Below are 15,296 nucleotides of genomic sequence, written 5' to 3' on the forward strand. Positions count from 1 at the left end.
CTGTAACAGTAGAGAAAAAGGGTTGGAAAATTATTTTAGTGAGTGTTAACTTGCATTCAGGTCTGATTTTTGGCAGTAGTTCTGTTGAAAGATGTGGCTACCTAAGAATATGATACAGTTAGTTCAGAGGTGAGGCTTTACACTAGACTTTCAGAACTACTACAGACATTAGCACTTTGGGGTGTTTTTGTCCTGTTTTCTTTAAGTGAACATTGCAGACTGTGAAGATTTTTTGGAATGTCTGCAAAACATGTAATTACTATGCAGACAGTTGTAGAAACTAATTTTTAATTTTCCAGTTGAAATTTGTTTCAGCTAAGGTATATGAGGGTGTCTCAGCTGTTACTGATGTTGGTTCCAGATTCAGTGATGTTAAGCTCTTTCCAGGAAAGTAGGACTGATCGCGAAGTCGAGCTTCTGAAGAAAGAAAGGTGAACTAAATTAAATTTATGACCAGTTTAGTTTGTGTTTTTAACTGTTCAACCTTCTTACCCTCCTTGCTGAAGAAAATGAAGCACCAAGTACAGATTTGATCTGAGAAACCATATGTAGCACAGCAAATGTGACTTTAACCGTACAAATCTGTTATTAGTTCAAGGGAAGAAACAGCCATTAACTATTCATTTTACTGTTTTAATGTCATGTTGCCTGCACATTTGGGGATTAAAGGCCACACACTGTTGAGGCTGGTTTCTCTTTATTTCTGAACATTTTACCCTCTGGGAGTGTGAAAGTTACCTGGGGTGAGTTTAGCGGAGGGGGGTGGCAGGAGACAGCCACACAGCAAAGCACTTGGCTTCTTGTCCTCTTGCACATCATGGAGACATTTGGTGCTGCTCCCTTTCATTTGTCAAGTGTGTTTGTGAGATAAATGGGGTGAGGTTCAGGATGGGGGTGTTGAGCCTTCCCCTCTGCTGAAATGCCTCGCTTTCCTCTCTGCTGCTGGAAAACTGTCTGTGTGTGTTATTGAACCAAGTCCCCGAGCCTGCTCACCAGGGAAGAATGGGAATATTTTACCTGCATCTTGAAACTTTTGCAAGTGCTCCACTGCAATCCTAAAAGTTCATGCTGTTGAGTTTTTTGTCATTGTTTCCAAGTTGTACGTTCTGGCAGTAGAGTCTGATAAGCTCCTCCTCCTCCCCCTTCTGAACTGGCTGGCAGCATTTAGAACCAGACCCCCACTTATACACAGCAGGTCGTGTTGCTGTGACTCTGCAATTCCTGCAGCTGGAAAATACACTCAGAGAGGACAGGAGTTGTGTATTTAAAACAAGCCTGACATCTCTTATATACATTGCTGGGGAAACAGCTGGCTGAGTTACTGGTTCTGTAACAGGACCTCCCCTCCCCAGTACAGATCTGGCTTATGGAAGTGATTGTGGAGGGTTTATCAAAGCACAGCAGATGCACTGCTCTGGAGGGCAATGCAGCTCTTCCCATTTGGTTCCTAAGGCTTTTCCCATGGTTGAAGAACAGGGCACAGACACTGGTATAAACACATCTGCTCCTTAACACAGAGTCAAGGGTAAAGGTTGGTCTGAGAAGGCTTTTTGAAGACTGATTATCAGATGAACAGTGCTGGTACACGCTCAGCCTACATTGCTTTTCACACAGCTGTTTCCTTTGCCTGCATGCAGCACAAACCATTGGCAGAGAGGGAGGTTACAACGTGCTTTAGGTGGGGATTTTCCTACCTTCCACCCGATGCACAACTGCCACGGTCTCAGTCTGCTGCCACAAGTTTTCCTAACAGCAGGAGTCAGCTAGTACCCATCAACTTCAACTAGAAAAAGGATTTCAAACAGTTCACTTTTGCTCTTGCCAAAGGGCAAAACTTGGCATCTTCACAATTATTCTCTCTTCTTCCTCAAGGAGTTTTTAGGGAGTTAGGACCAGTTTGGAAGAACACACAGCAGAGGCTGAACATGGAAGTTCATTGTCTTCTTTAGCATACTTGGTTTATTTATTTTTAAATTGAGTTCGAGGATCAAGGAGGCATTTTATAATAATGACTCAAATCCTATCAGCTTTATAAGGATGTTAATAATACTGCTTCATCACTTTTTGGCTGACACAGCCAGTGTTGTCCTTTTGGCTTGCTAGTCTGAGTTGTATCAGCGGGCTGTTAAATATTACAGATCAAAGAAGACTGGAACCGGCACAACAATACAGTATTTGGAACATGAGCATTAATACAGCAGAACATTACACAGGGAAGATGAGCATTAAAAAACATCTCTATTCAAGCCTGCCCAGGCACTCAGAATGTATCTCACAACATTCAGGCACTGATGACTTTGACTGAGTATGCAAAATTAGCGAGAAGTAGAGTGGTGGGAACAGAGCCCTTGCTCTGTTGGGAAATTTATTAGCACCTTGGTGGCACATTAACAGCCTCCCCATGTCAGCCTTGCCACATGGTCAGTTTTCTGCTTGCTGGGCTTTATGAAGCCCAGGAGCTCCAGTTCAGAAACAGCTCGAATAAAGCGAGCGCTGGACATGTCAGTGAAGGAAAGAAACCAAGTACACTTTTGATGAGACAGTGAGAGACACTGTTCTCTTCTAGGAGGGCAAGATTTCTAAGTCATGGTAAGCACAGATTTCAAAACGTGTTGCACAATAAAATTGTTGGAAATAAGGGCAGAGCACGAGCCGCCTACAGAAACACCAATCTTCAATCTGATCAGTAGTTCTGCCATATGCATATGATGTGACAGCAAAGGAAGAGTTCCTTTTCCCACTGCTAAGAGAAAGCCTACAACCACAGCAAATCTGTCTCAGAAGTGTCTCAGAAGAATTTATACTTTTATGTCCCTTGACAAAAAAATGGATAGATAATTATAGAGATTTTTTCTGAGGTTTCATGGCACCACCTTCTCCTTTTTATTCACTCTGCCTTTGTTGCTTTCTCCTTGACATACAGGTTTATATTCCTGAGTTAGAGATTAAATTTATTGTGAGTGACAATTAACAGTAGAGCTTGTAAAAAAGGAAGGGCCAGGAAAGCCAGGTATAGTATTAGAGCATATAATTATCATTCCTTTAGTTAAGCCTATTTTTGCACAACTATTCATTTCTTCTCTGTGGCAGCACTACTGCTGTAGCCATGAGGTTTGGTTCTAATGCTCATCTATTAAATATTTTTAGACTCAGTTCAGGATCAGGACAAAGTAACAAGCAGAATGGGTGTCCTGTGCAAAGTAAGTTCTTAACTGCAAGGTACTGGAACATAATGAACTACTGCTCTATTTCTCCATGTGCTCTCTAGGTCAGAGCCCTCCTCCCATCTGTTCCCCAGTAATGCTCTACCCCTATCCAGCAGCTATACCAACTCTCTGATGATTTACCCAAACAGTTTCAACTTGTTTTATGGACTTTTGGTTCTGTTTCAGACCCAAACACCTCCTGCAGACCAAAGCTGCTCTCTTACCTCACCCTTCCCAGCCCAACTATTTCAACTGATCTATTTCCTAGACATTTTCAATATATTAAGGCTATTTAAAGTAATTTTTCTGAAATTCATCAGTGCACATGAAACAATAATACAGGGGTATTTTAAAACCCCTGGTTCATAAAGCCTGTAAGCTTTCCATGTCAAACTTGAGAAAAATGAGAAAGGATACTGGATAACATCATCCACCTGGTCTGAGGAAGCTTCATCTGCATTTGGTTCCTCAGCTGCCATCACCACAGTTGAGAAAGCCTAGAGAAAAGCAGCACAGATTTATTCCAGTTCATAGACAGATAGATCTGCATATAAAATAGTGACCTCTGAGCTGAAGGCTATCACTCAGGGGGAATAAGATCTTGGAAGGAGAACTCCAGGAGTGTGTCAGTTCAGCAGCAATCAAAGAGCAAGCAAAGTTACACATTACCATGGCAGGAATACAGAATGCAAGACATCACTCTCTGAACTCCTGTGCCTGCATTTTAAATCTCAAATGGTTCTGGGTCCTGACCCATTCTCAGAGAAACTACAGAACTGAAAAAATATTCTCAAGGTGAGACTGCTTAAATATTTTGGAGAAGTGATAGAGGTAAGTTGGCTGTGAAGAAATCTATAAAACTGAGGGACAGCAAGAGTCTGGGTAGGAATATACAATACACAACCAGCAGCAGCAAACAAAACACAGCTGGAAGAAGTAAAAGGAGTATCCTCTAAACTGCAGGTGGTTAAGCTACAGAGTTTCTTGCAGAGGATGCTGTGGTTGCTAAAATACACTGGTAATGACATCCAGGTAGGTTTACAAAATACAGAAGAACCACTCAAGTTTAGGAAACCTTAGAGCTAAAATGTGATTGTTAGCCAGGGAGACTTTATCATATTAATGTATGTTCTCTTGCTATATTCTCTCTGCTTTTGGCTACAGTATGAGACAGGTTATCAAGCTAGAAGGACCCAGGCTTTTCCTGGCACAAGCATTCTCTCCAAGAGCCCCCCTTGCCTGTTTCCATAAAAGTGTCACAGAATACTTAAAGACAAAAAAAAAAAAAGAAAGGCAATTTTGTTAAGCACAAAATCTGACCTGTGCTGAGCTTAAAATAGAAGCAGAAGAAAAATAGTTTCATCAGAGATTAACAGAGCTGGAAATAAATGATTCACAATAGAGAAAGACTTATTGGAGTTACTGTGGGTTCTTGTGGATAAAGGTATGCAATGATTCAAGCTCTCAGAAAGGGCACTGAAGAAAAGCAGACATGCAGCAAAAAGGTAGATCAGAATACTGAAAGCAGGTGAAGGCACTGTTTGCATCACATACCTCTAACCAATCCACGAGATTGATCAATCTGCCACATTCCAAATGAAGCTTATACACTATGCATATGTCAGGGGCTTTGTTAGAAATGCCTCCTCCATCATATCGCAGAGCTTGGTTCTGATGAAAAAAATTGAAGGCAGTAACTTTGATCAGTGTCTAATCTTGAGCAATTCCAAGGGCTAGACAGAACATCATTTCAGGTAATTCAGATAGTAGGTATTTTATGCAGATGTTTACTGTTTGTGTGTTTAATGGCACGTTGATGGTACAAAGGAAAAAAAAACCAAACCAAAACCAAACAGGAAAATAAGCATACTATTAAAAAAAAACCAACAAACCCCCTCCATAGCTTCTTCACTCCTGGTGTTCCTTCTGTAACACTTATGCAGCATCTGCTGTAATGAGTGATTACCTGATTATTCTTTTATGCATTTTTTCTGCTAGTTCTATTTACATATGAGAGAGAAATACTCCATTTTATGGAGTCAGGAGAAGAAACTAGTCATGATTTGCCATGTAGAAAATAGGAAAGTGTAATTTTTCCCCCAGCCCCCTGAAAGGAAGAGGAAGACTTACTATAGATCTGTCATATGTACTAAAAATAATTGCTTCACTCATCTCAGAGTTTTGTCATTGAAACGTAACAATCATTTATCTCTGTCTTGAAACTCAGCATCTGTAAAGGCAAAAGTCTAATTTCTCACTAAGTATACTATGTTTCAGGAAATTCATGAAATTATTAAGGTTGGAAAAGCCCTTGCAGATCATGTGAGTCCAACGATTACCCCAGCACTGCCAAGGCCACCATTAAACTGTGTTCTTTACTGCCACATCCACATGTCTTTTAAATCTCTCCAGGGATGGTGAGTCCACAACTTCCCTGGGCAGCCTGTTCCAATGCTGATTCTTTCCAGGAAGAAATTTTTCCAAATATCCAACCTAAGCCTCTTTTGGTGCAACTTGAGGCCATTTTCTCTTGTCCTGTTGCAGATTCCCTGGGAGAAGAAGCCAACACCCCCCTGGCTACAGCCTCCTTCAGACAGCTGTAGAGAATGATAAGGTTCCTCCTGAGCCTCATTTTCTCCAGGCTAAACAACCCCATCTCTCTCAGCTGCTCCTCAGAGGACCCTTCCCCAGTTCTTTGTCCTTCTCTGGACATGCTCCAGCACCTCAATGTCTTTTTTAAAGTGAGGGGCCCAGCACTGGACACAGAACTCAAGATGCAGCCTCACCATTGCAGAGTACAGGGGGACAATCACTGCCCTGGTCCTGCTGGCCACACCATTGCTCATCCAGGCCAGGTGCCATTGGCTTTCCTGCCCACCTGGGCACAGCTGGCTCATGTTCAGCCACGCTTGACCAGCACCCCCAGGCCCTTTTCTGCTGGGCAGCTTTCCAGCCTCCTGGATTCAAGGTCATCAGCACTGAACCATGTACTTGGGAAGTTGAGGGCGCTGGAGCCAGAGGCAAAAGTCTCTGCACAGCTGCAGAAATTTACAGCATTTCCTTTCAGTTTCATGCTCTTTAAGTCAGCTGTCTTAACATGAAAACAACCACTGATCATTCCTTTCAGGTCACAGAAGTTTGTTCTAAAACACCTTCATATGCTAGTAAAATATACAAGCAACTTTAGGGAAGTTATAAAGCTGTAGCAATGACAGATATCTTCAAAAGAAAAATGCTTTTCAAGACAGGAAAGAAGCCTAAGCAAAAAAATTTTGCTCAAGAATCTGTAGTTTACCCACAGATCTCAATAACTGCAATTTTTGAGACTCAGTTCTAGTTTGGACTCTGTCACTTATGAGACATTTCACAATTTACAGAACATCTAGCAATTTTCAAGTTTATTTACTCTCCTCTACAAGGAACATAAAAGCTATAGACCTTAGGTTAGTATCTGTCAGTTCATTACAAGAGGGTTTCCAGAAAAATTCAGAGAAATATAGCTAACCCCTCACAGTGTTACAATGCTGACATTAGTTCATCAGGAACTCAGGGGTATTATGGTAAAGTTCTGTAACTCAGGAGTGTACCACAACAGTTTCCAATACTCCTGTGTTAGTACCTGGCACACATGAGGTTACACTTTTGGCTGATCTAGATCTAGAGACTCACCACTGCCCAAAAGGACAACACTACACCCTTCCCTTTCCCCTCTCCTACAGCACCCAGCTCTGTGGTTTTCTACTACTCACCCATGTGCCAACCTGGCAATGCTGGACCTTTTGCATTGCTTTTCTAATTTTAAGGTCAGGACAGTTAACCAAGAGAGGATGCAACTTTCAGAGCAACTGCACACTCCTGGAACAGGCTCATCTGTAGCAGCACCTGAGAGATCCCAGCCTCCCCTGTGGTACCTGGGCCAAGCCTCTGCAGAGCAGTGGAGGGAGCTGGGAGGGAGCTGCAGCTGCCAGTGGGGAAACCTCAGCTCTGAGGCTGCAGCACACGTGTGGTCCTGAGAGGAAATACCCAGGCTGACAAGCAGGAAGCTGCCCTACAACGAGCAGCCAGCTGTGAATCCATCTGTGCAGCACAGAGGGGCTGCTCCCAAAAGAACAGAACAGGAGTGGGAGCAACCCAGAACACAGCTGATGAGGAATTGCTCTTGCCTGACCCTGCCCCAAGGCTAGACAGAGGACACAGCATACCTTGCTCTGGAATCAATGCTGTTATCCCAAGGACCAAATCCTCTTTCCCTGATGTGGGAGCTGGTATCCCAAATTTCAGCTTGTTAAATTTTCAAGGGATCAGGGAAACCAGAATTACACTGGGTTTGATGCAGGTTTTTTTGGGTTCTCTTCTCCCCCCAACCTGATAAATATGACCCTTGGCTCATGCTTTGCTAAATAACTAACTGGACTCCTGTAAGCAGTGCATCACAAATTAATCATTCACTGGTACTCTACTGAACCACTTTTCTGTCCTGGCCTTCTGGAAGGCCTTCCTGGCCTTCTTTAGTTTTGGAGAACTTTGCTCTGGTCACAGTGCAGAAAAACACAAACCATGCAGAAGTCATAGACAGATAATATTTGACTCACTTGGATCAAAATGCTAAGCAAGGTACTCAGCCAATACTGCTACTGTTACAATCTTCTCAGAAAACACTGGAAATATGTTAAAGCATGTCCAAGTACAAAGTACAGGATGACAAAGGGCTTTAAATCTTGTCAACTCATCAAAGAGAACAGAATACTTATTAAAGACATCAGTAGTTAGATTTTCTTGGTTGTCCTAGTCTATATATTTACAGGTTTTCTAAAAATATAAATTACTGAGGTTCATATTAGGCTTTTTTAATGGTAACTTGCTAACTACTGTTCTCACAAATAAACTCTGTAAATGGTTTTAGTAATAACTCCTGCACACAGCAAAACTGATAACCCTCATTCAAATCGAGGACAGTGCCAGCAAACCCAATACAAATCAGATTTCAATACAAATGTAGATTTCAAAGGCTGATCTTTATCAGCCTTTACAGTTCCTGATAAGTGTTAGCTTTGATTCAAGTAGTGCATTACTCAGATACAGCCACAACCAATATTTTCTTCAAAATTATGATCCGTTTTTTAGGAAAAATGTTAGGCAATAAGAACAAGTTCAAGCACCTTCTATAATCAAGTAAAAAGAAATGTATGTTCACTCCTTTTCCAAATCCTAGTCTATGTCTTTCTTTTGGTCATCCTTTCAGTTTGACTTATGAAGGAAGTGGAGAACAGTCTGCTTTTCTCTTATAGAAAAGGAGAGGGTTAAGCTGATCCTTTTCTTGGACTCAGAAAACATAGGATATCAATGTACAACAAGGATTAAAATAAAATTATAGAGGAAATCAAAGGACTTGGTCAAATACGCTGTAATTATGCTATTTTAATGTTATGACTCCACCTGAACAGCCTTTACCTTACAGCTAATCTACATAGTGAGGACTGAGCACCAGCCCTATTAAGAAAGTCTCTGGAAAGAGTAACAGACACTTTATTTTTCCCTGTGGACAGTCATCCTAATTGCAGTGGAGGACAAAATTAGTTTTCTGCTACATCTACAGAAGAAAGAAAATATCATGGCTAGAACACGCTCTGAAAAATGGATTCCTCCTACAGAACTCTTCCCAGAATTACCTTCGCCAGACAGATTCCCCAGCTCCTCGAACAAAGTCCCCAGTTGCTTATCAGCACTTGCTAGTTCTCTGCAAAAACAGCCGAGTATGTGCCAAGATTCATGAAACAGCAAACTCAGCCTTGCACACCATGCTCACAGAGCCTTGCAGCAGAGTCCAGCACTGGAGCAGTTTCTCACCTTGAGGTACCAGTGGGGGCTGTTCAGAGCCGTGTGCAGCGCGGTCCTGGGGGCAGCGTTCAGGTGCCCCCGCAGAACGGCAGCGGCGTTGAAGTACATGATCTCATGCAGGGTCCTTTCATCTGCAGGAACAAGGTATCTTCTGGAAAAGCATGAGGTATGGGGGGTGTGAGGGAGACACAAGCTTCAGCTGAAGGGAAACAACACAAGTCTACTGCTGTCAGACTATAAAAATGTACGTTTTCCATCCAGTACTGAAAAATCTCTGGAAAACAAGATGAACTGCACTGAAATAAATCAACCCTATATCTAATGGATTTAGCACAGAACTCTAGCTGGGACACTGACAAATTCAAAAATAAGGGCAGCAGCTACAATGCTAGCCCAGTCAAGTACTCCACAGATCTTATTTATCCATCTTAAGGCCTCACCATGAGTCTCTGCTCATCTTGGCCTTCCTAGCTGAAGCTTTTTGCTTGGCAGTGATACTTCTGTTAGCTTCTCTGCCTCCCCCCCCACCCTCTATAATTAACAAATGCCTTCATCTCTTCCCCCACCACAACAAGCCTTTCACATTTTCCACTGCAGAGCTGCCTCCAAAACTGCATCTGCTATGGCTTGCTCACCAAAACAGTTCCCAAAATGGACAGGATATCACACTTGACATCTGTACAGTTTTGTAAGCAGAACAGATCAGCAAAGATTAGGGTAAAGACTCTTGACTTTATTTTGCCACTTATACCCACTCCTCCCTCAACACTGTCTCAACAGCCAAAGTAGGTTGGTCCATTTGTATTCTAATTATTTCAACTGATCTCTTGGAAAAGAGGTATGGTTTGTTTGGTTTTGGTTTTTTTTAGTTATTATTTTTAAAGCCCTCAAAGAAAGAATAGGAAGAGAAAAAAAAGTGTGCCACAGGGAGCGAGACACAATTTTGACAAGATTAACATGTTAGTAAAATTTCATTTGCAACTTATAGTGCAAACTAATGCAGGAATATAAAACAGGAAGGCTCACCTTACAAGACTGTCTATATAGTCAACAACTTCAAAACGAAGCATTTCAAACTTTGTCAGTTTCTTAGACCTCCTCGATTCCTTCAACTCCAACAAAGTCTTTAAAAAAAAGTGGTGCATAAGACTACATGGGAGGCAGTTATTCTCTGGAGAACACAATCTATGTGTTTAACATGTATAATTAATTTTTGCTGGCACGTTCTCACTGATGATGTTTGAAATGTAATCATGCAGTTATTTTTATTTAGGCCAATGTATTCAGTTCTCAAACCCGTAGGAGTTTGAGAAATTCAAAGAAATATGTGTTAGGCAGAATGTCTAAATTACAAGTTAAATAAAAACATCTAATTTGCATTTTAAAATCCTGGTTTATGATAGATTATTTTCTATAATTTTCTATGTGTCAGGAAGGCCTGAAATACATAGTTGGTACTTATTCATTCATTTTTAAGATGAGACATTCACACACAACCCTTTACTCAGAGCTCCAGCAAGCTGGGAAGAACTAACCATGAACATTTTAAAACATTAATTTAAGGAACCAGTCAGTAAAGCCTAGGCAGGCCTAACCTTCTGAAGGTGATAAAGGTCTGTCTTCTTCTGGAGCTCCTTTTGTGGCGATACGGACACACCTCGTTCTTGGGAAGCTTCTGCTACTAGAACAAAACTAATGTTTTATATGTGGGGTAGACTTTTCCTACATAAACCTCCTAACCCAAGCAATCTTCAAAGTACTCAGTAGTTCCTTGTTCACACAGACCCAACCACAGGCAGCTTTTGGGTCTTGCATCTTGCAGAAGATTGTTAAAAAAGGAGTCTGCAGTACAGCTTAGCCAACAGTGATTAAGTAACGATACAGCCCTGAGCAAGGGCCCAGCACAAGCCTTGCACATCACTTTAATTCTGTTTAGGTCATCCTAGGTCATACCCTCAACATTTGTTAATTTGACAGATTAGGACTAGGTACTACTCATGCTTTTGGAATATTCAAAAAGGCACATGCTGCATTTTTTTTCCTTCTCATGTGCAGAAAAATAATGAATAAGAAATGAGTTCTCCCTACCTAATGCAGCAACTGCAACCAGAGCAGCAAACAGAAGCATGCTAAGGCACTTCATTGCCCAGTTTTATTCTCACCTTAATTTATAAGAAAATTACATCTTCATGGAAACGTAGTTTGGTGATCAATTACACCAATTATTAGTAATTTTTAGGCAAAAACATAAAAGCAAAACCTCCCAAAGCACAATCAGTGCCAGGATGAGTGATAATCAGAAAAAAAGGAATCTAGATTTCTTGCCTTATTCAAGAAGATGGCAGATGGAGATTCCACCCACACATCACAGGTAAAGCTCTATCAGCAGTGACAATCATGATATTTAAAAGCTTTTTGGTGACCTGCAGAGAACAATTTGGTATCTTCCAGGGTCCCATGGACATTCATCTGAGTGTTGAAGACTTCAAATCAGAAAACTTCCTCTCCACTAGTACACCAATACATTTTTTTTTATTTTCCAAATCCTGCAGCTCAAAATAGACTGAATGTGAAGATATTTTGTTTGTTCAAGCTTCATGATTTTATGTTTTTCAGTTCATTAGGCAGTCAGGACAATGGACTCTGTTGTTGTTATAAATTACAGTATTTTGGACTATCCTTTCACTTTAAGAGCTCTGTGGGCAATTTGGGTACATCACATTTCTGGCAGACATCTGAGAACCCTCACTAAAGATCAACACCATCACATAAAGTAAAAAGTTATCTAACTCAGCAATCTATTCACGTACAGTATATCTTAACTTCCCCTTCTCACTTCTCCTTTGGAGCTTAAATTAAATCCACTTTGAAAAGAAATGAAGATCATTCATGGATTTAGTAGACCTTCTCTATTTTAAACTCATCTTCAAATCCTAAGTAAACATAAATACTGTCTTTTTTGCTTTATAGTTCTGCAAGTTCTGAATCCCCAGAGCTGTTGTTCCTTATTTATTTCCTCAAGGTAAGAATCCAACTACTTAAAAGCCTTTTGCTTGAATTCTTTTTTTCCAAACTAGACAAACCTTTGGTTTTCCATCATAGTTCAGATTCCTCAGTGCTAGTACCAGCAGTGACATACACAGCTTTTTCAAAGTGATGACCTATTTTCTCTACCACAGCTCTGCTCTTACTACAAGTATTAAAAAATACATGGTACAGACAAGAGCTGATTCTTTTGGACAACCCCCAGTTAACTCTACAGTGTGATGTGACTACTTTAATTAATACTGACTGTATTTGGGGGTTGTTGCCTACTTGTCCAAATGCTGTACAGTAACAACACTGGTAATGAGCTTAATTAACATGCATAAAACAGACCAGATTATAACCAATTAATCTTCAAAAGCCAATCTTTGTGGAGTGCTTCTCCATAATGCAGGGAAAGCAACAACATTCCTATTCCAGAAGAATGCTGGGATACATCATACTCGTATTTCAGAGAAAATGCAGCAGTTTCAGTTAACCTGCTTCTGAAAGACAGAATGCTGCTACTCATTTGCCTTGCCAAATTTTGAAATCTGTCCTGGATCATGAACAATCAGTTCTAGGGGCTTGACAGGCCACAGCCTGTCAGCAGAGCTGACAACTGCCACTTGGGGTCCTAAGCTCTGAACGTGCAGGGGAAGGAACCTTACAAACATTTGGATTAAATTCCATGTCATAAGGACTGCTTATGCAGTCCTTGCCTGTCTGCTGCTATTTATCTTTAAAACCAGTTTGTTTTTAGCAACTACAACATCTGCTAAAATGCTCAAAATACATGTATGAGAGATTTAGGGGATAATGTTTGCTGATCTGTCCAATTTCTTATCTTACATCACTCTTCTGTATTATAAAAAACACGAACCACATACCAGTAGAGAATATAAACATTTCCTAAATTCGTGCATGTATTAAAAAAATCCTGCAAATATGATGGTTTAATATGATGACAGGCTATCTCAGGGAAAATGGTCAGATTACTCATTGGTCAGATTACAAAATAGCTTTTATATAATCTGTAAAGGAATACATGATGGTACACACCCACCTTCTAGATTCTGAAACTGGGTCAAGAACTCCTTCAACTTTTCTACAGCCCTATCAAACTCCTTTCCAGAAGATGACATCAAAATTTCCACACACTGTTGGAGCATGGTTACCAAATCAGTCTTATTCAGCATCCTAAAAGACACAATTGTTGGCTGAAGTTGAAATGCAGAATGATGAAACAGCTTTCAATGTTCTTAGTTGAAAAAAGTTTAAGAAAACCCCAACAAATTGAAAAACTCCTTTTAAAAGAAAAAATCTCCAGGATTATAAGCATCCAGTCCAGCAGCAAAGTCAATTTTTTTCCTGCTATCATTAATAGAAAGAAACTACCCAATTAGTTTTGGTGATGATGTCGTTCATGTTTTCTTGCAGAACAGTAATTTTCCTGATTATCCAAAAACACTTGCTGGACACAGGAGTTGCAATTTTTGAAACTGTGAGTCAGACATCAAAACAAAGTTTAAAAAAACCCAACACTCAAACCCAATTCATGGTAGGGTTCAGAATTCATTCCCAAAACCAGTAAATGAAATGGTAAAAAAAAGTTCACTATGTAAACACATCCACAAAATTAATCTCTGTGACTCAGAATGACTCTCAAATGAAATCTGTATGCTTTTTTCTGTATTTAATTGCTGTAAATCTAACCATCACTAGAATCCCAGAACCATTCAAATTGGAAGGGATCTCTTGAGATCTAGCCCAACCTCCAGCTCAGCATTTACTTACTATTTAGTTATTAGGGCCTCTTCCAAGTGACACTGAGCACCACCCAGTCTCGAAATCTTAATGTAAAGATATCAAAGCAGTCATGGTGGTCAGTGTCTCAAGCAGTGGGTTCCCGTATCAGCTACCTAAAAACTGGCTAAGAAATTTAAGGAAGAATTCAGAAGAGGCTGGGGAAGCTCTTTGGATATCTGGAGGGACAATTGCAATTTGAGCTCTAGTTTTTAACTGGCAATGGATACTAAATGCTTAGAAAGGTTAACATTTAAAACTTCAGTTTATCTGCTTCAGGGTTACAGATTTTTGCAAGTCAGATATTGCCTTCAGATGCACTTGTTTTGTACAGAAAAGCATCAGGAGTTAACAACAGAAAGTGTGACCTTGACCACACAAAACATTTTGAAACTGTCTTGTAGTATAATGGGTAAACAAGATAGCCTTGTTCCAGGCCAGACAAAACACTGCAGTTAAAGACCCAATACGGAGAGAAAATAAGCAGATCTGGAGATCTGCGAATGGCAAAGAACAAATTTATTTTCCTACTATTATTCAAAAGGAAACTGCAAGTTCTAGAAAAGCTTATGAACAACAACAACTGGATTACAAGGCCCAAAGAAAAAGCAAGAAGACAGTTATCACATATGAGAAAACAGTAAAGGATCCTTTGCAACATTTTAGGTTTGAGATTACTGCAAGGTATGCCAGGTATCAGTGGGGTTAAGATTTTAATTTGGTGAGGAGTTAGGCTTAAAGCAGGAAGGAAGATCTCAGATTACCAAAAGGCAGCAAATAAATCTAACTCTGATTATTCAGACAAGTTATGCAAAAGAAGAAAGGAAGCTACAATGAAGTCCACAGAAACTCCTTCTGAATGCTGAAGAGGGAAATCACCTGAAGAAGCAATACCACGCTGGTCAGCACCAGTCACAGAAGGGCAGGACTGTGATAACCAGCATGTGAGGAAAAGCCACCCATAATTAGCAGACAAAAACTAGAGTACAATATCTAGACAGAAGACAAGTCCTTGAAGTTTTGCCACCCAAAAGGTTGATGAGATATCCCAGCCAGTTAACTCCACATAACCAATCAAGTGAGACACTCTCCAACCCTCTTGTGATGGAATTAATGCAAAATGAACTTAAGCTCACACATTCTCTGTTACCCCATGGCATCTTTTACACTTTGGAAAACTCAGGTAGAGTAATAACTACTGTCTGGATTGCTTGAGTGAGATTACCTGAAACACCATCTTTGGGAAGAGCACTTGTAGCAGAAAGCATAAAAGCCTGTCCAGGGAAAGGCTGAAGTAGAGAAGCCAATCACAAAAGAAACACAATTCAGAAACTTAAAAACTTACATTCAAACATAATTCATAAAAGGCAAAAGAGGTACTCTGTTAGAAAATGAGAAATAAGCTGATCTAAAGCTTCTCCA

At 40.4% G+C, this 15,296-nt stretch overlaps 1 protein-coding gene across 5 annotated transcripts in view; it reads right to left on the minus strand.

Annotated features, from left to right (window-relative positions):
• Positions 1 to 1,928: 1,928 nt before the first annotated feature.
• The window catches only part of ORC3 (origin recognition complex subunit 3), a 35,864-nt gene continuing 22,496 nt past the window's right edge, over positions 1,929 to 15,296 (minus strand). For 4 of the 5 annotated variants that reach the window (XM_030944565.1, XM_030944568.1, XM_030944567.1 and 1 more), the window contains 7 exons: positions 13,135 to 13,268; positions 10,640 to 10,725; positions 10,071 to 10,168; positions 9,054 to 9,195; positions 4,761 to 4,877; positions 3,624 to 3,703; positions 1,929 to 2,493 (listed from right to left, as the gene is read on the minus strand). In XM_030944565.1, the coding sequence (XP_030800425.1) occupies positions 2,388 to 2,493; positions 3,624 to 3,703; positions 4,761 to 4,877; positions 9,054 to 9,195; positions 10,071 to 10,168; positions 10,640 to 10,725; positions 13,135 to 13,268 (763 nt within the window). In that variant the 3' untranslated portion in view covers positions 1,929 to 2,387. The remainder of the gene's footprint in view (positions 2,494 to 3,623; positions 3,704 to 4,760; positions 4,878 to 9,053; positions 9,196 to 10,070; positions 10,169 to 10,639; positions 10,726 to 13,134; positions 13,269 to 15,296) is intronic. The other variant, XM_030944566.1, reaches the window with a different exon arrangement.

The sequence above is a fragment of the Camarhynchus parvulus genome, chromosome 3, assembly GCF_901933205.1.
Source record: "Camarhynchus parvulus chromosome 3, STF_HiC, whole genome shotgun sequence".
NCBI lineage: Eukaryota > Metazoa > Chordata > Aves > Passeriformes > Thraupidae > Camarhynchus > Camarhynchus parvulus.